Source organism: Mirounga angustirostris, unplaced genomic scaffold (assembly GCF_029215605.1).
Source record: "Mirounga angustirostris isolate CCGP_5_RB_7025 unplaced genomic scaffold, mMirAng1.0.hap1 SCAF_3, whole genome shotgun sequence".
Taxonomy (NCBI): Eukaryota; Metazoa; Chordata; class Mammalia; order Carnivora; family Phocidae; genus Mirounga; species Mirounga angustirostris.
Genome location: NW_026991711.1, coordinates 136832453 through 136852291, shown reverse-complemented (window position 1 = coordinate 136852291; position 19839 = coordinate 136832453). Strand labels below are relative to the sequence as shown.

The following is a 19839-nucleotide window of genomic DNA, read 5'->3' as shown; positions in this document are numbered from 1 at the left end:
GTCTGTGAGTTCCAGACGAAGAGCTGGGGTTTTGCAATAGGGTAGCTTTCGAGGGCCACAGACTCCAAATGCAAACCCTACTCTAACTACACAGACTGGGATCGATTCCCTCATCTCTTGAATGTCTGTTTCCAGCTCTGGGAACTTGGTGTCGCAGTACTGGGTATGTAGGCTTCTTAACAAGATTAACTGGGAATAATGTCAGTGTATCACATAAGCAGAGTGCCTGGCACAGAGGAGGACCCCCCTCCCCTTCCAAACGAGTCCCCTCCCCCCATGTGCCACAGTGATGCAAATGCATGGGAAAGTATGGGATGTAAGAGCTAAGCACCATTGTTCCTGATGCGCCCTATGCAGGGCACAGAGAGTAAGGAACAAAAATATTTATTCCGTAGTTTTTTTTTTTTAATTTATTCATCTGAGACACAGAGAGATATATATATATATAGAGAGAGAGACAGCATGAGCAGGGAGAGAGGCAGAGGGAGAGGGAGAAGCAAGCTCCCTGCTGGGCAGGGAGCCCGATGTGGAGCTCGATCCCAGGGCGCTGGGATCATGACCTGAGCCGAAGGCAGACACTTAACCATCTGAGCCACCCAGGCGCCCCTATTCCGAAGTTTTGAAACTTAGGGAACCAACCTGAAGCTATGGGCAAGTAGCTTATGGAAACAAGTATGGAGAACGGTTTCAAGCAGGGTAGTCCTGTCAGGCGCAGACAGGCTCTGCGCACTCTGCCCCGTCTTGCAGCTGCTGCTATGTGCCCAGCCCTCTGCTCTACGCAGCTGCCCTCTTGCTCTCTTCCTCCCCAGCCTACCCAGCTTCCCATCTCTTTTCCTTGACACCTTACGGCTTTTCATAGAGGGGATAAACCCAGCAACTACAGGGAAGGTGCCAATGTTAAGAAATATATAAAATTCTTTAAGTCATGGATGCTGGTCTATCATTCCTGCATCCCTTTTGAGAGAGTAATAGAATCTCTATTTTTTTGTTTGTTTGTTTTTTGAGTGGGCAGGCTCACCAAAGCCTCCTCCCTCCTTGACAAAGGGTAGGCTGGCCCCTTCCCTCCATGAACCACCGAAGAGGCAATCTGAGTGGCCGAAGCGGCTCTTCTATTTGAAGTGGGGAATTGACATGCTGACCCCGGGGCCCCCCAGGAAGCATCATCCCCTGGCTCCACTTTCTCATAGACAGTCCTGTGGACATTTCCCATCAGATGAGGTGCAACAGAGCTTATGGAGGGTCTGCAGTGCACAGGCAGGTCTGAACACTGCCTATCCAGAGGCACAGAACTCCCATGTACTCTCCCTCTGGGAGAACAGCATTGTTAATCCTCCAATTTCCAACTCAAGAACCCAAGACATAGAAAGGGTATAGTGATCATCAGTGACAAAGAGATGGCTAAAGGCAGCCGCCACCCCAGCATCCCTCTTTCCCCCTCTGTGCCTGGCTCTGCAATGGCATTTGTCACACCGTCTTCTCCTTACACGCTGGAATCCCTCACTACACTGTGGGTTCCTGGAGGCACATGAAGGATTTGTCTTCAAGACCATTCCAGAGCCAGAACCATCCACAATGCCTGGAATGATATAGTAAGTCCTAAATAAAAGTCTAAGGGTAGCGAATGGGTAAGAGTAAAACCAAATTACAGTACAATGGGGTTTTATTATAATTTGCTCTGCACTAACATTTATGCTCAAATAAAATGTCCAGAGATAAAGCTCCAGAATCCAAACAACTAGGATAAATCACTGGCACTCTGGTATTTCTAGACAACACAGTGTAGCCCTACAATGTGTTCTGTTCCAGGCTGTTTGTGTTAGTCTCATCTCCCTACCGTAACTGTCATAAGGACAGAGTCTCCGGGATGACTGGTCTAGTGTCCCACAGAAGCCAGCATAGCACCGAGTATGAAGCAGACACTTCATAAGTATGTGTTGATAGATGAAAGGGTTTGGCCAACATTCTGTACTGCAGAGTCATCCTGTGTGCAGTTCTTCCTAGAAAGACTGTCCTCAGGGAAATCTTTAGAAAGCTGGAAAAGGCTCCATGTCTCCAGTTTTGTGAGACAGGTAGGGTTCAACCACTCCTTAGTACGATGACATAACTCGCAGCCCAGCGAATGGCGGAGCACCACATGGAGGGAGTTAACAAGCTCTCATTCCCCGGTACTTGTTGCAAAGTAAATGCCTTTCAATTACTCAGGCCTTAACATGGAAGACTAGCAAGGACTAAGAATTCATAAGGCTGCAGGATGGTGTGCAAATAAACAGAGGCTTAAAGCGTTAGTGTCTGCCCGACAGGGAGCTGGAAACAGTCCACACACTCCATCCGCACACCATGTCATCTATCGCTGCGGCCAAGAACCGGTTGGCAAGAGAGGCCGAATGCCATGTGGCAAACACATCGCCCAGCACCTGTAACAGGGCTACAGCTAACCTGGTTTTTGATGGTGTTCATTTCCAGGAGAGGGCAGCACGACTCATGTATGCTGTTCCCCCCACAATCCCTCAGTGTTGGGAAATACTGATCTTTTAGAAAGCAGTGAATGTGGATGACTAAAAAATATAAATGAAAGGACCGTGTACAGACAGATCTTCTAGCACCCGTGGCTAAGGCAAGCAAGGGTGCTCATGGGCAGCGATGGATGAGGGACAGTGAGAGAACGAAGGCCACATTTGCTGAGTTCCCCTCCAGTGGGATTCAGGATATGGCAACAATCCACTTAACTGCACCAGAGCGCTCAAAATGGCTCTCCCCCAACTCGAACAAAGAATTACCATGAGGCCAAAACAAGCTCTAAAACAGTTCTCAGGAGGAGAGGAATCTTGATTTACTTCTAAGGTCTGATTTGATGACACTTGGATGTTTTTATGCAGCACCCACGTGGCTAAACTCTCCCCTGAAATGTGAGGCTGTTTACCTCTTTCTCTTCTTTTTTTTTTTTTTTTTAAGATTTTATTTATTTATTTGAGACAGAGAGAATGAGAGAGACAGAGAGCACATGAGAGGGGGGAGTGGGAGAGGGAGAAGCAGGCTCCCCGCCGAGCAGGTAGCCCGATGCGGGACTCGATCCCGGGACTCCAGGATCATGACCTGAGCCGAAGGCAGTCGCTTAACCAACTGAGCCACCCAGGCGCCCTTTCTCTTCTTGCAATTTTCTTAGTAAACTCAGCCCTGTGTGTCCCAAGATGGAGAAAACTTCTTCCCCATCCTCTGCACTGGCCCCCCAGGCTTTCCAACGTAGCTTGAGAGCTACTCACCAACATGTCTAATTTTTATAGGATCACCAGAAATGAACCCTACCATCTACATAAAAGACAGGAGGCTACTCAACTGTTAGCATGGGCCGCTTAATCCTTTACTTGAAAACAGCTCTGTGTGGGCTGGCAACAAGGGTTTGGGGGACTTAGGGAAGAAACTGCTGGCCTCTGGTATTTCCCACCCAAGTTGGGGCCCTTTCAGGGAACTGCATTTTTTTTAGACCTGAGAGTGGCTTTGCCCTGATGCCTTTCTACATCCCACAAAGGAGCATGATACATCATCGCAGTGTCTGGTCTTAAAACATTTTTTTCTCTCTTGGTCTAAGCATTCAGATTTTTGATATTACTGTCTAAATTGGGGGGATTTCAAGGAGGTCATTTACTACAAAGAGGTCTAAAAGCTGAATTACGCCCCGATAGTGGTGCTACTTGGCTAATTTCCACAAAAGAAAATCTAAAGCTCAGAGCATATCAAATGAACACCTGAGGCTTACCTAATGGAGCACAGAAAAAGAAAAAGCCAAGGAGCATTGAAGAGTTTTTAGCAACTCAGTTCAACGTAACTGCAAAATTCAGCTCCAGACAAGTTTTTCTGATTGCAGACACTGCTCTGAGGAGGCCATCCACACCTACCAGTGAATCGAATTGCTCTCGCGGGCAAGCAAATAGGCGTCCATTAATGGTGAGCGTCGTAAATACTGAAACATCATTAGGTTTGAGCACCACCTTTTCTGTGAACATAAAAAGCATGAGATTGCCTATTAAATGCATCTGAGATTTGCTGCACTGCCCTAATCACACCAACAAATTGTCAGCTTGGTGAATTACCGGAACACGCAGAGTGACTGCATAAAATACAGGACCGAAGGGGCCCACTGAATAAAAAAGACACAGCATTCAGGCAGGCACAGGACGCTCAGGATGCCATCAGAAAATGACCACAAAACAGGAATGCAAGTAGCCGAGGGTCAATTCACCCAGTTCTGCGCTGCAACTGTAATTATCTACAAAAACTGCACTTACTATTTATATGACAAATTATGTTTCCAGATGGCAATAATGCCCAGCACTGTGGAGATGGAAAGATCATTTTTAGAAAACTTAGGGGGTTTCTGAGATCCCAAATGACTTTAGATATAAAATTCATTATTATTTTTTCACGGATTCCCTAATTTGGAGGGCAGTGGCATGACCTTTAGATTAAGCCTCCTATATTTTAAAATTAATTCATTCAACAAATATTTATTTAACATGTACTATATGCTAGACACTGCTCCAGGTGTTGAGGACACAGAAGGGAACAACACAGGGGAAAAAAAAATTCCCAATCCAAAAAGAGCTTGCATCACAGTGAGGGACGCAGACAGTGAACAAGACAAATATATGAGAGAGTGAGCAGCCACGGGGAGAAAAACCAGCAGGGAAGGAGGCTAGGAAGTATACGTAAGCGGGAGAGGATACAATTTTAGAAGGGGAATCAAAGAAAGGAAGGAGGGGGCCTCAGGCGGACGCGGACATTCGGGTGAAAACCCGAAGGAGGCAAAGGAGGGACCCCGGACAGCCGTGGAAAGACTTTGCCACAGGGATCAGTGAAGGCAGGCATCCTGGGACCTGTGTGCCTGGGACAGAAATGGGAGAGGATATCTTGGGAATCGAGGATGCATTTAAAAATCCTGCATCGGTAGAACCATTTGCCTTCAAACATGGCAAAAATGGCTTACCCGATCCTGAAGGATCCCCCTGCTGTTAAATCATTTCCAGATAAATAAGCCTTACTGCTCATTCTTTGGGCTCTCATGGCAACAGGTGCTGACTAGACTAGTTCCAAAACTCTAGCCAGCATGGATTATAATTGTTCACTTATTACTGTCTACCTCTGTGCCGGCCTGGCAACAGCCTGGGAACACGGCTGCACCCAACACATTTCTCCCGTCCCAGTCATAGTAAGTGGCCAGTGAATATATATGGCGAATGAATAAATGGCATTTCAAGAAAGCATAAGGCAATTAAGTAATCCTATGGGGAGAATATTCCTCATTTTATTCGATGAGTTGGGTTCCTGCCCTCTCTACAAGGTAAGGAGGGGAACCATCATCAGCTGGAAAGAACTAGCCTATGATCGCCTCCAACTTCTAGACTTTTGGAAACCTATGGCCCATAGCTTGTCAAGCTGTCTTAGGGTCCATATGTCGCAGAGCTCCGAGACCTTAAGCTTTTTTGTTAGGGTTTCTATAGAAAGAGCTCCAAGCTGACATCCACACCAGAGTCCTCAGCTCCAGCTGCCTCAGATAGATTGCTTCACCTCCTTCTGCTTTATAGTGGGTACCTACAAAATAGGGCATATTAGACACTCACCCAGCCCACTTCTAACCATATTATTTTGTTATTTGTGGGAGCACACAGAGCACCAATTTGTCCCTTGGATCTTCTTGGAAGGCCCATGCTAACTCCTGGCAAGGTTTCTGTTTGGATGGGATATTCCATTTTGCAGAAGCCCAATGTGCTAATTAAAGCTGTTACCTCCTCCAGAGCTCATCTTGACGATGATCAGGCCTTCCCCAGAGCCCAGTTTGTCAGCAACTGCGCTGATGACTTCCTTCACCGAGGCGGCCACTGGCACCCGAATGGTTGTGTAGGTGTGGTCCATGCAGTAGACTTTAAACAGAACTATTGGGAAGGCAGGAACAATACGGTAAATTGGTCTTGGGAGTTCTTAAGAAAACCATCAGTGATGGGAACGTTTAGATAACTTCCCAAATTTGCACCATCTTGTCACTCTTACTATTGTACCTGCCTGCAGTCAGCAATGCCTGTGCCTGCCCGCTTCCAAAACTCCTGACCTTCACACTGGTCTGAGGATGGGCACACACATGGCTGCCATCTCCAACTCAAAGAACCACAGCAGATATTTGTGGAAAACCCATTTATAAGAGATGGGGAACAGAGAAAGTACGTTTAGGCCTGTCTGCTGGGTCTGCCCTTGCCTGTGAGAGTTTCTTTCTCATAATCCAGGCAGTGCTGGGCAGTAGGCTGATTGCTAGATTGCTGCTGCCTGGCGGGGTGGTGGGGAAGCCAAAGCTAACACATCTGCAAACAGGAGCGCTTCTGCCTGGGGCATGAACACACACTGACGTTCCCGCTCACGTGTTCACCAGTTTGTGTACTTTGGGGCTGGGCCAGCATCGAGCTCAGCAAACCCATATATGGCACCTACAGGCTCACCTCTGAACACAAACCCTGGGAGCAATTCCAGCTACTGTAATCTGTGGGTTTAGAGGCGCTCCTAAATGACAAGATTCAGTTGTGGCTTAAAATGAAAATTTTGTCATTATTATTCATTCTATTTTGGTTGCGACTCTTGAGACAAATCTTAAAGAACCAAATGGTAATTGTCAGCATGTGCCCCTCCCTCCTGGCAGCTAACAACGCAGTGCTTGGGGCCAGAGTGCCTTCTCTGGGCAGGAGTCCTGCTCTGCAGGGGACCCCATGCTGCCCCTCTGCTTGGCATTGCAAAGTGCCAGCCATCTGCCTGTCAGCTCTTCCCGGAGGTGGGCGAACTTGGCAACTACTTCCTGAGATCCTCTTTCCTTCCTACAGGAAATGGTGGTAGTGAGGGAGAGGCAGAATCAGGGAAGTGTGGACAAGCACCTCCGCTCCAGGCCCAGAGTTCAAGAGGATAAATAACTGGAATGCAAAAGGGCACCTTCAAGCAAACCATTTGGGGTGCAAAGAGATAGTCCAAGAAAAGCTCTTCAGTGGGCCCAAGGGTTCCCAGGGAAGGGATTTTATTGATTTTGAGTAATCTATACAACCATGAGTTAGAAGAGAATTCTCACCTTCATCCGAGCCGCGGATAGGCTGGCGCTTTTGGGCTCTCTCATCGCCTGTGTTGAACTGTTGCAAAAGAACTTTGTGCTGTAAAAATAACCACAGCAACCACCATAAGGGGAGAATGACCGATGCACACTTGTAACTCAGAGGAAACACACTCGAGAAGCAGAGTCAAGAAATGAGAAAACATATTTTGTATTTACAAACACATCCCTTTCATATATTGCACTATAATATTTCCGGAGAACTGTTACACAACAGGGCACAATTAGAGAATCCTAATCCGTGGTCACTTACCTTCTTTTGCGGAGCCTTTGCATCTTCTGAACTACGAGAAACAGAGAAAGCACATTAATTAATACCATTGGTACTGTTATTTTGAATTGCTTCACTTGTACAGCACTTGAATCTTATATTACAAAAGGAAATGACAGCAATCCTTGGGCAAACCTCATATTAATACCAAGAGACCAAGCACAGAGGACACACGAAGAGATCGGCTTGCATCACAGGCAGACCCCTGGCAGAACTGATGTTGAAAGCCAAGATGTCTAGCTTTCAGGGTCTTCCTAGTAGCATACATTCTCTCCGGTATTTACTGAAGGCTCAAAGTACAGCATGTGAAACCTTCCATGTTTTCACTGAGGGGATGTAAACATTCACCAGCAACAGCTTTGGTGGCAGAAAGCGAATTTTCCATATAAGTAATTCCCCCTCATCTTTCTTTAAATACCACTATTTTATTACTGGATTCACTGCCTCAAACCAAAGGGACCCGAGTTTACTGAGTGAGACACCCCACAGGAGGATATCCGCCTTGTGCCAGGCTTTCTCTTGGCAGCCGTCCAGCACAAAAGGAGCGGAGCAGATTCTCCCCTCTTCACCTGGCCTTATCCCACCACCCAAGCCTGAGGCCCTGTCCACTCAAACCAGAACACCGTGTGGCTGCTGAAAAACCAGCTTTCACCTTCTGGGGGGCGAGGGACTTTTTGGAAGTTTTTTTTTTTTTTTTAAGATTTTTATTTATTTATTCATGAGAGACAGAGAGAGAGAGAGGCAGAGGGAGAAGCAGGCTCCCAAGGAGCAGGAAGCCCGATGCGGGACTCGATCCCAGGACCCTGGGATCATGACCTGAGCCGAAGGCAGATGCTTAACCATCTGAGCCACCCAGGTGCCCTGGAAGATGTTTTGACCGAGAGGCAGGCACTTACTTGATGAAAACACACCCCCAAGCCAGGCCCTTCCTTACATTTGCTTGACAATCTTCTCTAACTCGGGCAGTTGGTCCTTGAGGGCGGCAATCATCCGGGCATCATCTGATACAGACACATAAAACTCCTGTAATTGGCAAAGGTCACAGGCTTTTAATAACAATTGCCGAGGTACACGGTTCTGTCAAGAGCAACAAAGATGTGTCTCTATTCATCTGCTTTATTAGCATCTCCAGACCATGGTTGTATGGATTGGAGACCAAAAAAGAAAAAGAAAATGTTACAATATGTCTAGATTCAAAACTGCAAGTGAGAAAAGGTTTTGGAAATAGATAGTGGTGATGGTGGCATAACAGTGTGAATTAATTAATACCACTGAATTGTATCCTTGAGGATGGTTGAAAGGGCAAATTTTATGTTTGATATATTTCACAACAATGAAAAAACTCAAAAAAATTTTTTTAAGTTGCAGATGAACTGTTCATAGGATATTTTTTTTTTTTTAAATATTTTATTTATTTATTTGAGACAGAGAGAATGAGAGGGAGGAGGGTCAGAGGGAGAAGCAGACTCCCTGCCGAGCAGGGAGCCTGATGCGGGACTCGATCCCGGGACTCCAGGATCATGACCTGAGCCGAAGGCAGTCGCTTAACCAACTGAGCCACCCAGGCGCCCCCATAGAATATTTATATGAAAGGCAATGCAATGCAATGTTTTAGAATGGGTCATTTTATAGTTTAAGAGCACTCTTCACCTCAACATTTTTTCAGGGAAATTTTAACATTTATTCTGAATATTATTTTAGCATCTGTTGTTTATTTACTATTTCCCACTAGGAGTGGTTGATTTTTGGTGGTAAAATGCAGGCATGGTCTTCAGGACTGGACTGACGTTCTGCTGAGTTTGGTATCAACTCAGGACTCTTTATGGACGCCCTGGGGCCGATCCTGACCACCAGGCAGCAGCAGCTGGGCCTGCTTTTTGCTCAGGAGCAGTGGCCTCCGCAGCGGAAGATGACAGCTGTGGTGCTACCAGCTTAACCACCACTCTGGTTCCTCTGCAAGACAGTCCTTTCTTCAACTGGTAGCGGCCAGGAGTCAATGCATGACCCAAGCTACGATCGTTCCTTTATAGTTTCAAAATACTTCACTCCACAGCCTTGAGGGTCACTCACAGTCCCCTCTCCTCCCTTCCCCACCTCTCTGCCCGCCAAATTATATGATTAAAAGGGGGAAAGGGGGTACCTTTCTTTTGGATAATTCATTCTTGAACATAGAGATTGATAACGTTTGAAATAGAAGCCACATTGCCTTTTGCCTGCACTGAAGATCCTCATCTACATTTCGGAGGACAGAGTGAGTCATCAAGGACTGAATGCCAGGGCCCATGCTGCAATGTGGGGCTGGAGCCACGGGAAGGAAAAGGGAAGTTCAGCTTAAAATAGTGTTTATGACATAAATCATGTCCCTCTGGAACTACCTTATGGTCCTAGAAAGTCCTCCACAAAAGTATCTCAATAAAATTTGTCCACTCAAAAATAGGTACCATTGGATCTAGCAATCCCACTTCTAGGAATATGATCAAGGACAGGCCTACTTACACAAAAATGTTCCCTGTACTATTATTCGAGGAATGTAGAAACTGGAAATGATGTAAATATTCAACACGATAAAAAATAAGCATATATGTGGCAGAGCTACTCAAAGGTCATCAGGAATTTTTACTAGAAAAACGGCACTGACATCAAAAAGTCCTTATATAAAGTGGAAAAAGCAGCCTACAAAATGATGGGTACTATGTGATTATGACCATAGAAAAACTGCAAAGAAAAAGAGAGCAAGTGAAAATACATTACGATGCTACCAGTTGTTGAATTAGAAGGGCAGGGGGTTGGATGATGTTGTTTACTTCTCTCATAGTACCTTTCTGATGAACATGTTAACAGAATTTGCAATCACAGTCTCTCCGGGGAAGCTGTGTGCTTCTGGGGAGTCCTGGTACAGCAGGACAAAGATGTATTCTCAGAGGGAGGACTCCGCGTACCTCAAGGAAAGCCACGGCCACGTCATCCTCCTGTAGGGCGTCTCCATACACGGCGGTCCACTGCAACACCAGGCGGATGACTCGCCTCTTATTGTTGAGGGCGTAATCCATTTTCTCCTGCTCTGTACCTTGTGAAGCCTGCGCGTGGTAAGTGCCGCGGAGTCAAGGAAGACGTCTGGTCATTTCACACTCACTGCACTGAGCCACTTGTGAAGGCAGAGAATGATCCATTCCAGTTTCAGAAAGCCAGCCTTTTGGACTGATGGGACCCCTTCCTCAGGCCCTCAAGAAAAGCCCCACCCACAGAAAGATCCTGGACCAAGTGCCTAGAAAGCCTTGTTCATGTCTGCTGACTCTGACAGGGTAGTCGTCCCAGGAATAAGACTCGCATGGCTCCACTTGGACTTGTGTGTTGACAAGGGTTCCTATTGTGCCTTGCTCCAGCCCCCATCACACTCTCTGGCTGCCCTCCGCCTGGCCCTTCACTCCTTGGGGGAGGCAGTGCTCCCTGCTGTTGCTTGTCTCTCGGGGCCTTGCCAACCCTTTTTGGTTCCTATGATTCTGCACATACGTCTATAAAGCCACTTCACTGTGTACATTTCAGCAAAACCCTTCTGAGTGGGCATCTAAGTTCTGCTGGACTGATACCAAGAGTGCATGGGGCTGGAGGAAGACAGGCTCACCTAGAGTTAAGAAGAGCAAAGGTTCCTGCTGTGTGGATCTGGTGAGGGATTTCGACACACTATATCATAACGTCTTCTCCTGCCTCAAACCACAACTTAACTCATACTGGCTTTTTGTGCCTTTATGGCTAGACTTCTTAACGAAACTATAAGCTCCTGGAGGCCTCTGATGATGTATTACTTGCCTTGTATTCTGTACCATGCCCAGCACAGTGACTTTCAGCTGGCAATTGTATCTATCCATTAATCCAATAAATACTTAGTTGAGTGCCTTCTGATGTGTCAGGTAAAGGCTTCTGCTCTCAGTTTACATTCGTGTGTGTATTACAGTAGAGGGAATATAGTATGTGATCAAGAAAGATTTTAGAGGAGACACACCACTCCTTTTTCAGTGATTTATAGCAGATCATACTGCAGACAATTAGTTCATGGAACACTTTCCTCTTTATAACTTACACTGTCTCTTGCACTAGAGTACCTTAGTTAAGTTCTACTTTATAGTCTTGGGATAAAAGCATCCTTCCCTTCCTACCAGTGAGCAAACAGACTGCAAAAGCGCACAAATGGCCAGGATCACATGGTGAGACTATGGAGTTGGTTTTGAAAAAGACTCCTAATTCCAACTAGTTTTCTTCCCCATTACACAACACCCCTCCCTCTGCCTCCTAGTTGGCTACAAGACTAGCTGTGCCTTAGCTTAAGACCATGACTTCAAAGGCTCAGTAGAAAACTGCCTTGTGGCAGTGCTGTGCTTGACAGCTAAACCCGTAAAGGGCCTTTTCTAAAGAGACTATAAATAATCATGATCAAGGCAAATGACAGAACCTTAAAGCAAAGGTTTACTGCATGTAAATGGGTTGCAAAATGGCTTTCATAAATTGAGCACGGGATTCATAACAAAGAAAATTGCTCAACCCATATTGCTACAATTCTCTCTGAGCTTACAATAAAAAAAAGGGAAGAAAGATCACTTTATGTGAAAATTATTTCTTTTCTGATTAACCCTTAGGCCCCTTGCTTGTATGCACACATAACTCAGTTTTTCTTTCCAAAGAATTGCAATGCAGGCACAACATTTTATCACTATTTTTATGGGACCTAGCAACACAGTCCGGCACTTGGTGGGCACCAAATGAGTTATTCTTTACTGAAAAATATGTACTGATTCACCCAAGAGTCAGTAAGAGAGAGAGATTGAGTCTTTCTTACTTGCACAAGATGGAGACGGTTTGAACTATCAAATTTGCTATCAAGCAGATAGAATGCTAACTTTCCAGGTTATCTTTTTTTTTTTTTTTTTTTTTTTAAGATTTTACTTATTTATTTTTAGAGAGAGAGAGAGCAGGGGGAGGAGCAGAGGAGGTGGAGGAGGGAGGGGAAAGAATCTCAAGCAGACTCTGTACTGAGTGCAGAGCCTGATGTGGGACTTGATCTCAAGATGCTGAGATCAGGACCTGAGCCGAAACCAAGTCGGAGGCTTCACCGACTGAGCCACCCAGGCGCCCCTCCAGGTTATCTTGACTTGGACTCAGGAAGCAATGCAAACACTTGTGACTTGGATACAGTGATATCAGCAGCGCACCTGTGGCTAATCTATAAGGCCTTAGGACAGGATATTAAATTTACATTATCTCTATGGGTCAGGATAAAGATTTTTCGTGACTTCTTTCCTACGGGGGAAATCTGTCTTTTTTTCTACAACGAAAGACAGAACACATGATTGGAAGGATTAACATGCTAACACTATAAATGTATGTGGAGCTTTATAGTTTATAATAAATATGCTCCATGTGCTCACATGATCATATAATGCTCTCCATAAATACTTACAGATGAAACAGAGAGAAGAGATCTGCCCAAGGTTGTTCAGTGAATAAATGGTAGGCTTATAAATCCAGACAGGGCTCTTTCCATTGTCGTCACCCCCAGCCCCCCAACAGTGACTGGATGTTAGTGCTTGGGTTCATGAAATTATTGAGAATGATTAAATCTGGGAAGCAAAAATCCTGATGAGAAAGAGATTTCTTTCTTTCTTTCTTTCTTTCTTTCTTTCTTTCTTTCTTTCTTTCTTTCTTTCTTTCTTTCTTTCTTTTGCCTAAGTTCTAAGTTTCCCAGGGCTGAAGAGTACCTAAACCAGAGTTGAGTGTCCTCTGCTCTTAATGAATAGCTCCCCAGGCTCCTGGGAGCCAGCAATGACCAAATCCAGAGGGACTAGAATAAAGCTTGCTTTCTTTTCTCATGAAAGTTAAGTGTTTTTGCCTCTGGAAAAATAAAAGGAAGCACTGATTTGTTTCACCAAGTCTCCCTTTCCCCTTACAGATGTTATTGGAGTGGTGGTAATAGTATGTTTATAAGCTGAATCCAGGCATATGCGCAAGTATTCTGCCCTTCCATAGGCAACATATCGTTCCATTCCTGAACAGTCTGTTGAATCAGATTCTCAAGGGACACAAAGAAGACTTTATGTAATTGATAATACTTGAAATGGTTATAATGAGGTATTGGGGCTTCTATTGATTCCCATAATACTTTCCCCAGGCTTTTAGAAGATTTATATGATTTACTTTTAGATTTTATTAAACTCTTACAAAAAAGTGGAAAGAGGGAAAAAAAACTATATTCCCTTCAGACAGCAGCCAAAGTGGGGGGTGGGAAACAACACCCCACCAGGTCCCTTATCTCAATATGATGTAAAACAATTAAACCCCCAAAGAGTGACATTTCAAATATAGTTTGTTCATAAATTCAAACACATCAGGAAGGTTGCAGAAACTGTTACCTTCTTTGGCGCTAAAACCAGAACAATGCATTAACCACTTGATGGAGAAAGATGTATTCTTATGGGAATACAAACCTAGCTCTTCTCCAGGACAAGCAACAATTCAGAAAGGATGATCAATGGATACCACATACATAAGATACTTTTTTTCCCTCCCACATAAGATACTTTTAACAACACTATCTGAAATGTATACTTGGCTAATGTCTATGTTAAGTGTAGTTAGCAGAGAAAATAAAATACATCATAACCCAGTGATTTTGTCAAATGATAAGGAAATACATGTATTAAGTATAGCCATGACTCCTGATGTCATGACAGTTGGGTTCAGGTAAGAAGCAATATGGCTGCTTGAATTCATGACGAAAAAGACACAGAGAGATAACACAATTCTGGTGTCTCATAAAGTGCTAGATAAAAGTCCGTAAGAGAATATAGAATTATTCACTGAATTCTTATTTTAAATACAATTAAGAAAAGGCCTTAATAGTCAAAATGGCCAAAGTCATCACTGACACACTGAATGGATTTCAGATGATTCACAGAATCATAGAATCTGTGAGTTGCAAAAGCCCTTTGATTGTATCTCCAACTCCACCATTTCAGAAGTAAGGAAACTGAGGTAGAATGAGCTTAAGTGATTTTTCCAAATCTATCAATGGAATTCTTGGGATTAGAACTCAGTTCTCTTATCTCTCTCTCCAGCACATTGTTCACCTGTCTCTGTTGGCACCTTTTGTCTGATATTAATATTTCTTTATGCTAACATGTATTATGCAGCAGAATTAGGTGATTTGAAGTTTATTGGATAGTGGGGCAATCAGTCTGAGATGCAGAAATTGATCCCAAAAAGGCCTCAAAGAAGACAAAGACCATACAGAAGATCAAGCATTAATTGCTGCAGCTCTGACAATCTGATCGTCAGGAAGGCATGTCTGAATTAGAGCCTCTCTGCTATAGTTTCAACCAGTGTTCTTGTTCAGTACCTGCTGATTTAGAAAGCAGCGGGCTTGGAGGTGCCTGGCTGGCTCAGGAAGTGGAGCATGTGACTCCTGATCTTGGGGTTGTGAGTTCAAGCCCCACATTAGGCATAGAGCTTACTTCAAAAAAAAAAAAAAAAAAAAGCAGTGACTCACCACTATTAACCAAACATTCGTGAGGATTCAAATCCTAACTTGAGGTTTCTCTTGTTATGGTAATAAGATTTGTCACCATCTGGGAGCATTAAATCAGAATCCTTAACAGGAAACATAAAAAGCCTCAAATGTTTGTTGATTGACTGGTTACCTTAATTCAATTACACTGTTTGGAGTGCTATATATAATACAGTTTTCAAAAACAAACAAACGTCACAGCTCTTTAAAACCTTTATCTAAATTATCTGAAATTCTGTTTTGTCAAGATGTCAAATACAGATCATGAATACATTCTAAAGAAGTTCATATTCAATGTCATCAGGAGGACTAAGTCCACACAAGTACCAAACATCAAGGGCATTTTTGAAACTGAATCTTTTAGTTACTGGGTAATTAATCTATAGGAGCACAACCTTTCAGAACGACTAAATCTTTGTTGAATTGGACCAGTTCCTTCGGCATCACACAAACGTGACTGGGACACACTGGATCTGTTTTCAGTGAGGATCAGGGCCGAGGATCCGAAGAGGTGAAGGCCACAGTGTAGGCTTTCTACCCGGCCAACAGCAGGTTTAATATTCCATTGAGTCATTTTCCTCATGCGGGCTCTGTCGTTCAAACACTGTAATTATTTCATATATTTTTACCTAGTTATTATCTTACTCACCACAGGCACCTGTAATTTTTCTGTATTTTTTTTTACTGCTCATTTACTTATTCTTAATTCAGCTAATAATGGTTCCACATATTAAAATTATCATGGGGAAAGTAAGTGAAAACCTCCTAGGACGGAGAGGCAGCAGATTCATTACAGCCTACAACAGGGAATAAAATATTATGTATACTTTTTGCAGTAAGTACATGCTAATTATGCAGCTATTTATAAAACACTTATCAACATTCAAACTGATACTCTTCAGTGTTGTTGTTTTTAAAGCCCTGCTTTGCATACAGGATCTCTGCTTGCAGCTGAAAACAAACTTTGGGGGTCATCTGCCCACTGACTAGACAAAGCTTGGTATATTCATTACATTATGCTATATTCCTTTCATGATGGTACAATAATGTATTTATAGGGGGCACTATTTTATATGGGGCTTAAAGGTTTATAATGTACTTTCACACACATAGCCTCATTTGATCCTCACATCAACCTGATGAACTGGGCAAGGACAGGTATAATTACCCCTATGATACAGATGGGGTTCAGAAAGGCTAAGGATAATTGCCAAGTAATACAGTTTCTTTCTTTTTTTTTTTTTTTAAAGATTTTATTTATTTATTTGAGACAGAGAGAATGAGAGAGAGAGAGCACATAAGAGGGGTGAGGGTCAGAGGGAGAAGCAGGCTCCCTGCTGAGCAGGGAGCCCGATGCGGGACTCGATCCCGGGACTCTAGGATCATGACCTGAGCCGAAAGCAGTCGCTTAACCAACTGAGCCACCCAGGCGCCCAGTAATACAGTTTCTAAGATGCAGGTCTTAAACACAGGTCTTCTGACTTCAGAGCTTGTGCTTTTCCCACTGTGCTATGGGGCCTCTTTACTACCCTGCTTGCCTTCGTGGAGCATCCTAACATCCTGAGCACCAAATCTATCCCTTCCTTCATGCAGCATATGCTTGGAAGGCAAGTTCTCGAATTTGGCCACCTGGGTTCATATCCTGGCTTTCCTACTTACAAACCACGAGACCCTTTGTTAGTTAATTGGCCATTTAGAGCCTCAGTCTCTTCATCAGTAAAGTCAGAGGATTGCTGTTAAAGATGAAATGAGACAATATTGGTAAACCGCGTAGAACAGTATCGGAGACATATTAAGTGCTCAGCAAGTGTTAGCCACCATCATTATTATTGATCTGCCCCCTGGAAATAATGTGAAATCTTTTAAATGGCCATTTTGGGAACTTTCCATAAGACCTGGCCTCTCTGGGTTTAACTGTGATGCTATTCCCATCACACAGCTGCTCCCATGTTTGTGAGAGCCTATGAACTTGAAGCTCCCAGGTCCGCTTTCTCGGCTGTCATTTTTCTTTACGTGCCTCCCATTTTCTTGCTCAGAATTTTTTTTTTCTCACTAATTTTTCAGAATTCTCTGCATTTTTAGAAGCCTCTAGTTCTTGGCTATTCTTTTTAGTCTTAACTCAGGGTCTAGTATTCACCGTAGAGAACTAGGACGTGGACTAACAACCCATTGCTGGATTCAACCCACTACTGTTCTAACACTTACTAGCTAAGGAACTTGGGGAAAATGACATATCTGCTCAGTCTCACTCCCCTAATGCAAAAAGAGTACAGATCCCACGGTGTTGATATGAGGCGGAGAAAATGTATATAAAGTACTTTGTAGAATATCTGATAATACGGTCATTTTTTGAGAAAGAAGACACCATGATCACATCATATCATCATCAAACCAAGTATTCCTTATTGGAAATAAAGTCTCAAGTTGCATATCTGCAGAAGTAAATTGCTCTCATAGTAACCTATGGATTGAACGCTTACAGAAACAATTGGGCGACTACAATGGTAAAATTTGGCTTCAATAAAATTTAAGCTGACAATTTTCCTTAGACATCTAAATAATATTCCTAAAAACTTGGCTTCATCTAGAGAATAAGAACCCGATGCTGTTTTGTAAATCATCAAGAAAAGCAAATTTTGATAAAAGTTCCTCCTAGGGAACCCCAGTCAACTTAGAACATCCCGGGTCAATTTTACAGAGAAATAAATGATGGAGGCCCTGCCTTTTCAGTAAAGGAAGCTGTTGTGTTTGCTTTGTCTCTGTATAAGGGATACCATATATATAAAGGTAGTTTTAGCTAAAACTGAGTGGCAAATCTGTATTCTGTTTTTTCCTCTTTGCTTCAAGAAATGAAATAAATTCTTCCCATGACCAAAGCATAGAGTTCGTGTATACTAAGCCAAAAGAAGTTAAGATGCTAAGGAAAAAATATTTGGCCAAAACTATTGCTGTATTTACATTTTTTATAAATTTTATATAAGCCATTGATCCCTTAAGATTCTTTCAGCTGTAATGACAATCTGTCCTGAACGACAAAGACCTGTATTTGTTGACATAACAAAGAATCTTCAGCAGGGTAAGCTTCAGGACTGGTACAAGTGTAATGATACTATCAGACCCATTTTTTTTCCTGACTCTCCATGCATTTCAGCTTTGTCATAGGACTTATTTCCCTAGTCATCATAGGAAGGCCATCACTGGCAATTGGGGCTATAGGCTTCCTGCTCTCTTTCTTAAAGGTTAAGAGAGCTTTTTATCCAGAAGCCCCAGGAAGCCCCTCTTTGAATCTCAGTCTACTTTGGGCCTGCAAGATGAGAACAAACCATGACCAAGGGCAGCCAACTACTGAGTAGCTAGACTGACCCACTGAGATGGCACTGATGACAAGGACAATGTCCATTGCAACTGGAATTATTTAGTGCTACATGGAGTTTCTCCAAACATTTGCCAGAATATGTGTAATCTTAGGTGCTCACTTGGCTCCATGTGCCTTGATTTCTCCCACATGGAAAATGAAATAAATATCATACCAGTCCTTTTTATGCCTCACATGTGGGGGCTGGGTGCTGGGAAGATAAAGTAAATGATGGGAAATTCTCCAAATCAAGGATGTAGTTACTAAAATTCAAAATAACATTAACTTAATTGTGATCACTTACTGAACTGAAGGCCTGCATGCATTTGTACAAATAAAAATATGCTAGAGTTTAATCATAAAACACATAATTAAGACAACAGGGGAGCAATGCTGTAGTAAACATCAAAAGCATTAAAATATTACATACTCTTTGTCTACTTCTAAAGTAAGGAAATGATCGTATATGTGGGCAAAGATTTAGCTGGAAGGATGTTGATTCATCCCATTGTGTTTGTCATAGGAAAAAATTTTGAAAAAAACCCCGTAAATATCCAATAGGAAGAGGCTAAGAAAATAGATTATGACATATCTACCATATAATATTGTGAGTTAATGAAAATGATAGCATGTTTTTCTCATGTATCTGTGTCACCTTGTTGCCCAGCACTATATGACACAGTGTGTTTAATAAGAGTTTATGGAATTAACTGAAAAAAAGATGTAGTTTCATTTATATATATATAAACATACATTTATATGTCTGAAAAGATATCCACAACATACTATTAAGTGAAGAAGAACATATTACAAAAAAGCATATACAACATAATCTTACTTATATAAGATACCTATATAGAAAAAACTGAAGAACTATTGAAAAAAACTGTGGAGAACTATTTAATGGCAGAGAAAGATATTCATAAAATATTTTTTAGTGACAAAGCATACAAAATTACTTACAGTATGATTCTATTGTTATATTGAAAAATATAGAACTACATGTGAAGAAAAAAAGACTGGAAGGATACATACCAAAATGTTAACAATGGTATTACCTGATAGGGTTATAGGTAGTTTTACTTTTCTTTTTAAAGACTAGTGGAAAACTGAGCTGAATTTTACATGCAAATTTTAAAAAGATTAAAGAAACTGAAGATGAAAAGTACAGAAATTGAACAAATATAATTAAAAAAACTCATTAGAAAGCACTTGTATTCATCAGGTGAAATCGTGTTCCAAGCATATCTAATGAATAGAGATTCTCTCTTATTAGCACATAAAAGACCTGAAATATTAATGTTAAACAGAGTTCTACCATCTTCCTCTGTGCTAAAAGCAAAATTGGAGGATTAAGGACAGAAATAGGTGTCAGTGGCTCAGGGCTCAAATCTTTTCTGTACTAGTAATTACCTTTCTCTGAGCAAATCATAATTTTTCATTATACTCGTTTATTGATTTGGAAAAAGAGTAGTGAAAGTACGGACTTCTTCATAGGGCTGCTAGGCACAGTCACAGATATT

At 42.7% G+C, this 19839-nt stretch overlaps 1 protein-coding gene across 9 annotated transcripts in view; it reads right to left on the bottom strand.

Moving 5' to 3' along the window:
* Positions 1 to 19839, bottom strand: part of RAPGEF4 (Rap guanine nucleotide exchange factor 4) — a 289375-nt gene that overhangs the window by 25645 nt on the left and 243891 nt on the right. For all 9 annotated transcript variants that reach the window (XM_045868609.3, XM_045868610.3, XM_045868608.3 and 6 more), the window contains 6 exons: positions 10346 to 10496; positions 8341 to 8429; positions 7389 to 7419; positions 7097 to 7175; positions 5781 to 5927; positions 3894 to 3991 (listed from right to left, as the gene is read on the bottom strand). In XM_045868609.3, the coding sequence (XP_045724565.1) occupies positions 3894 to 3991; positions 5781 to 5927; positions 7097 to 7175; positions 7389 to 7419; positions 8341 to 8429; positions 10346 to 10496 (595 nt within the window). The remainder of the gene's footprint in view (positions 1 to 3893; positions 3992 to 5780; positions 5928 to 7096; positions 7176 to 7388; positions 7420 to 8340; positions 8430 to 10345; positions 10497 to 19839) is intronic.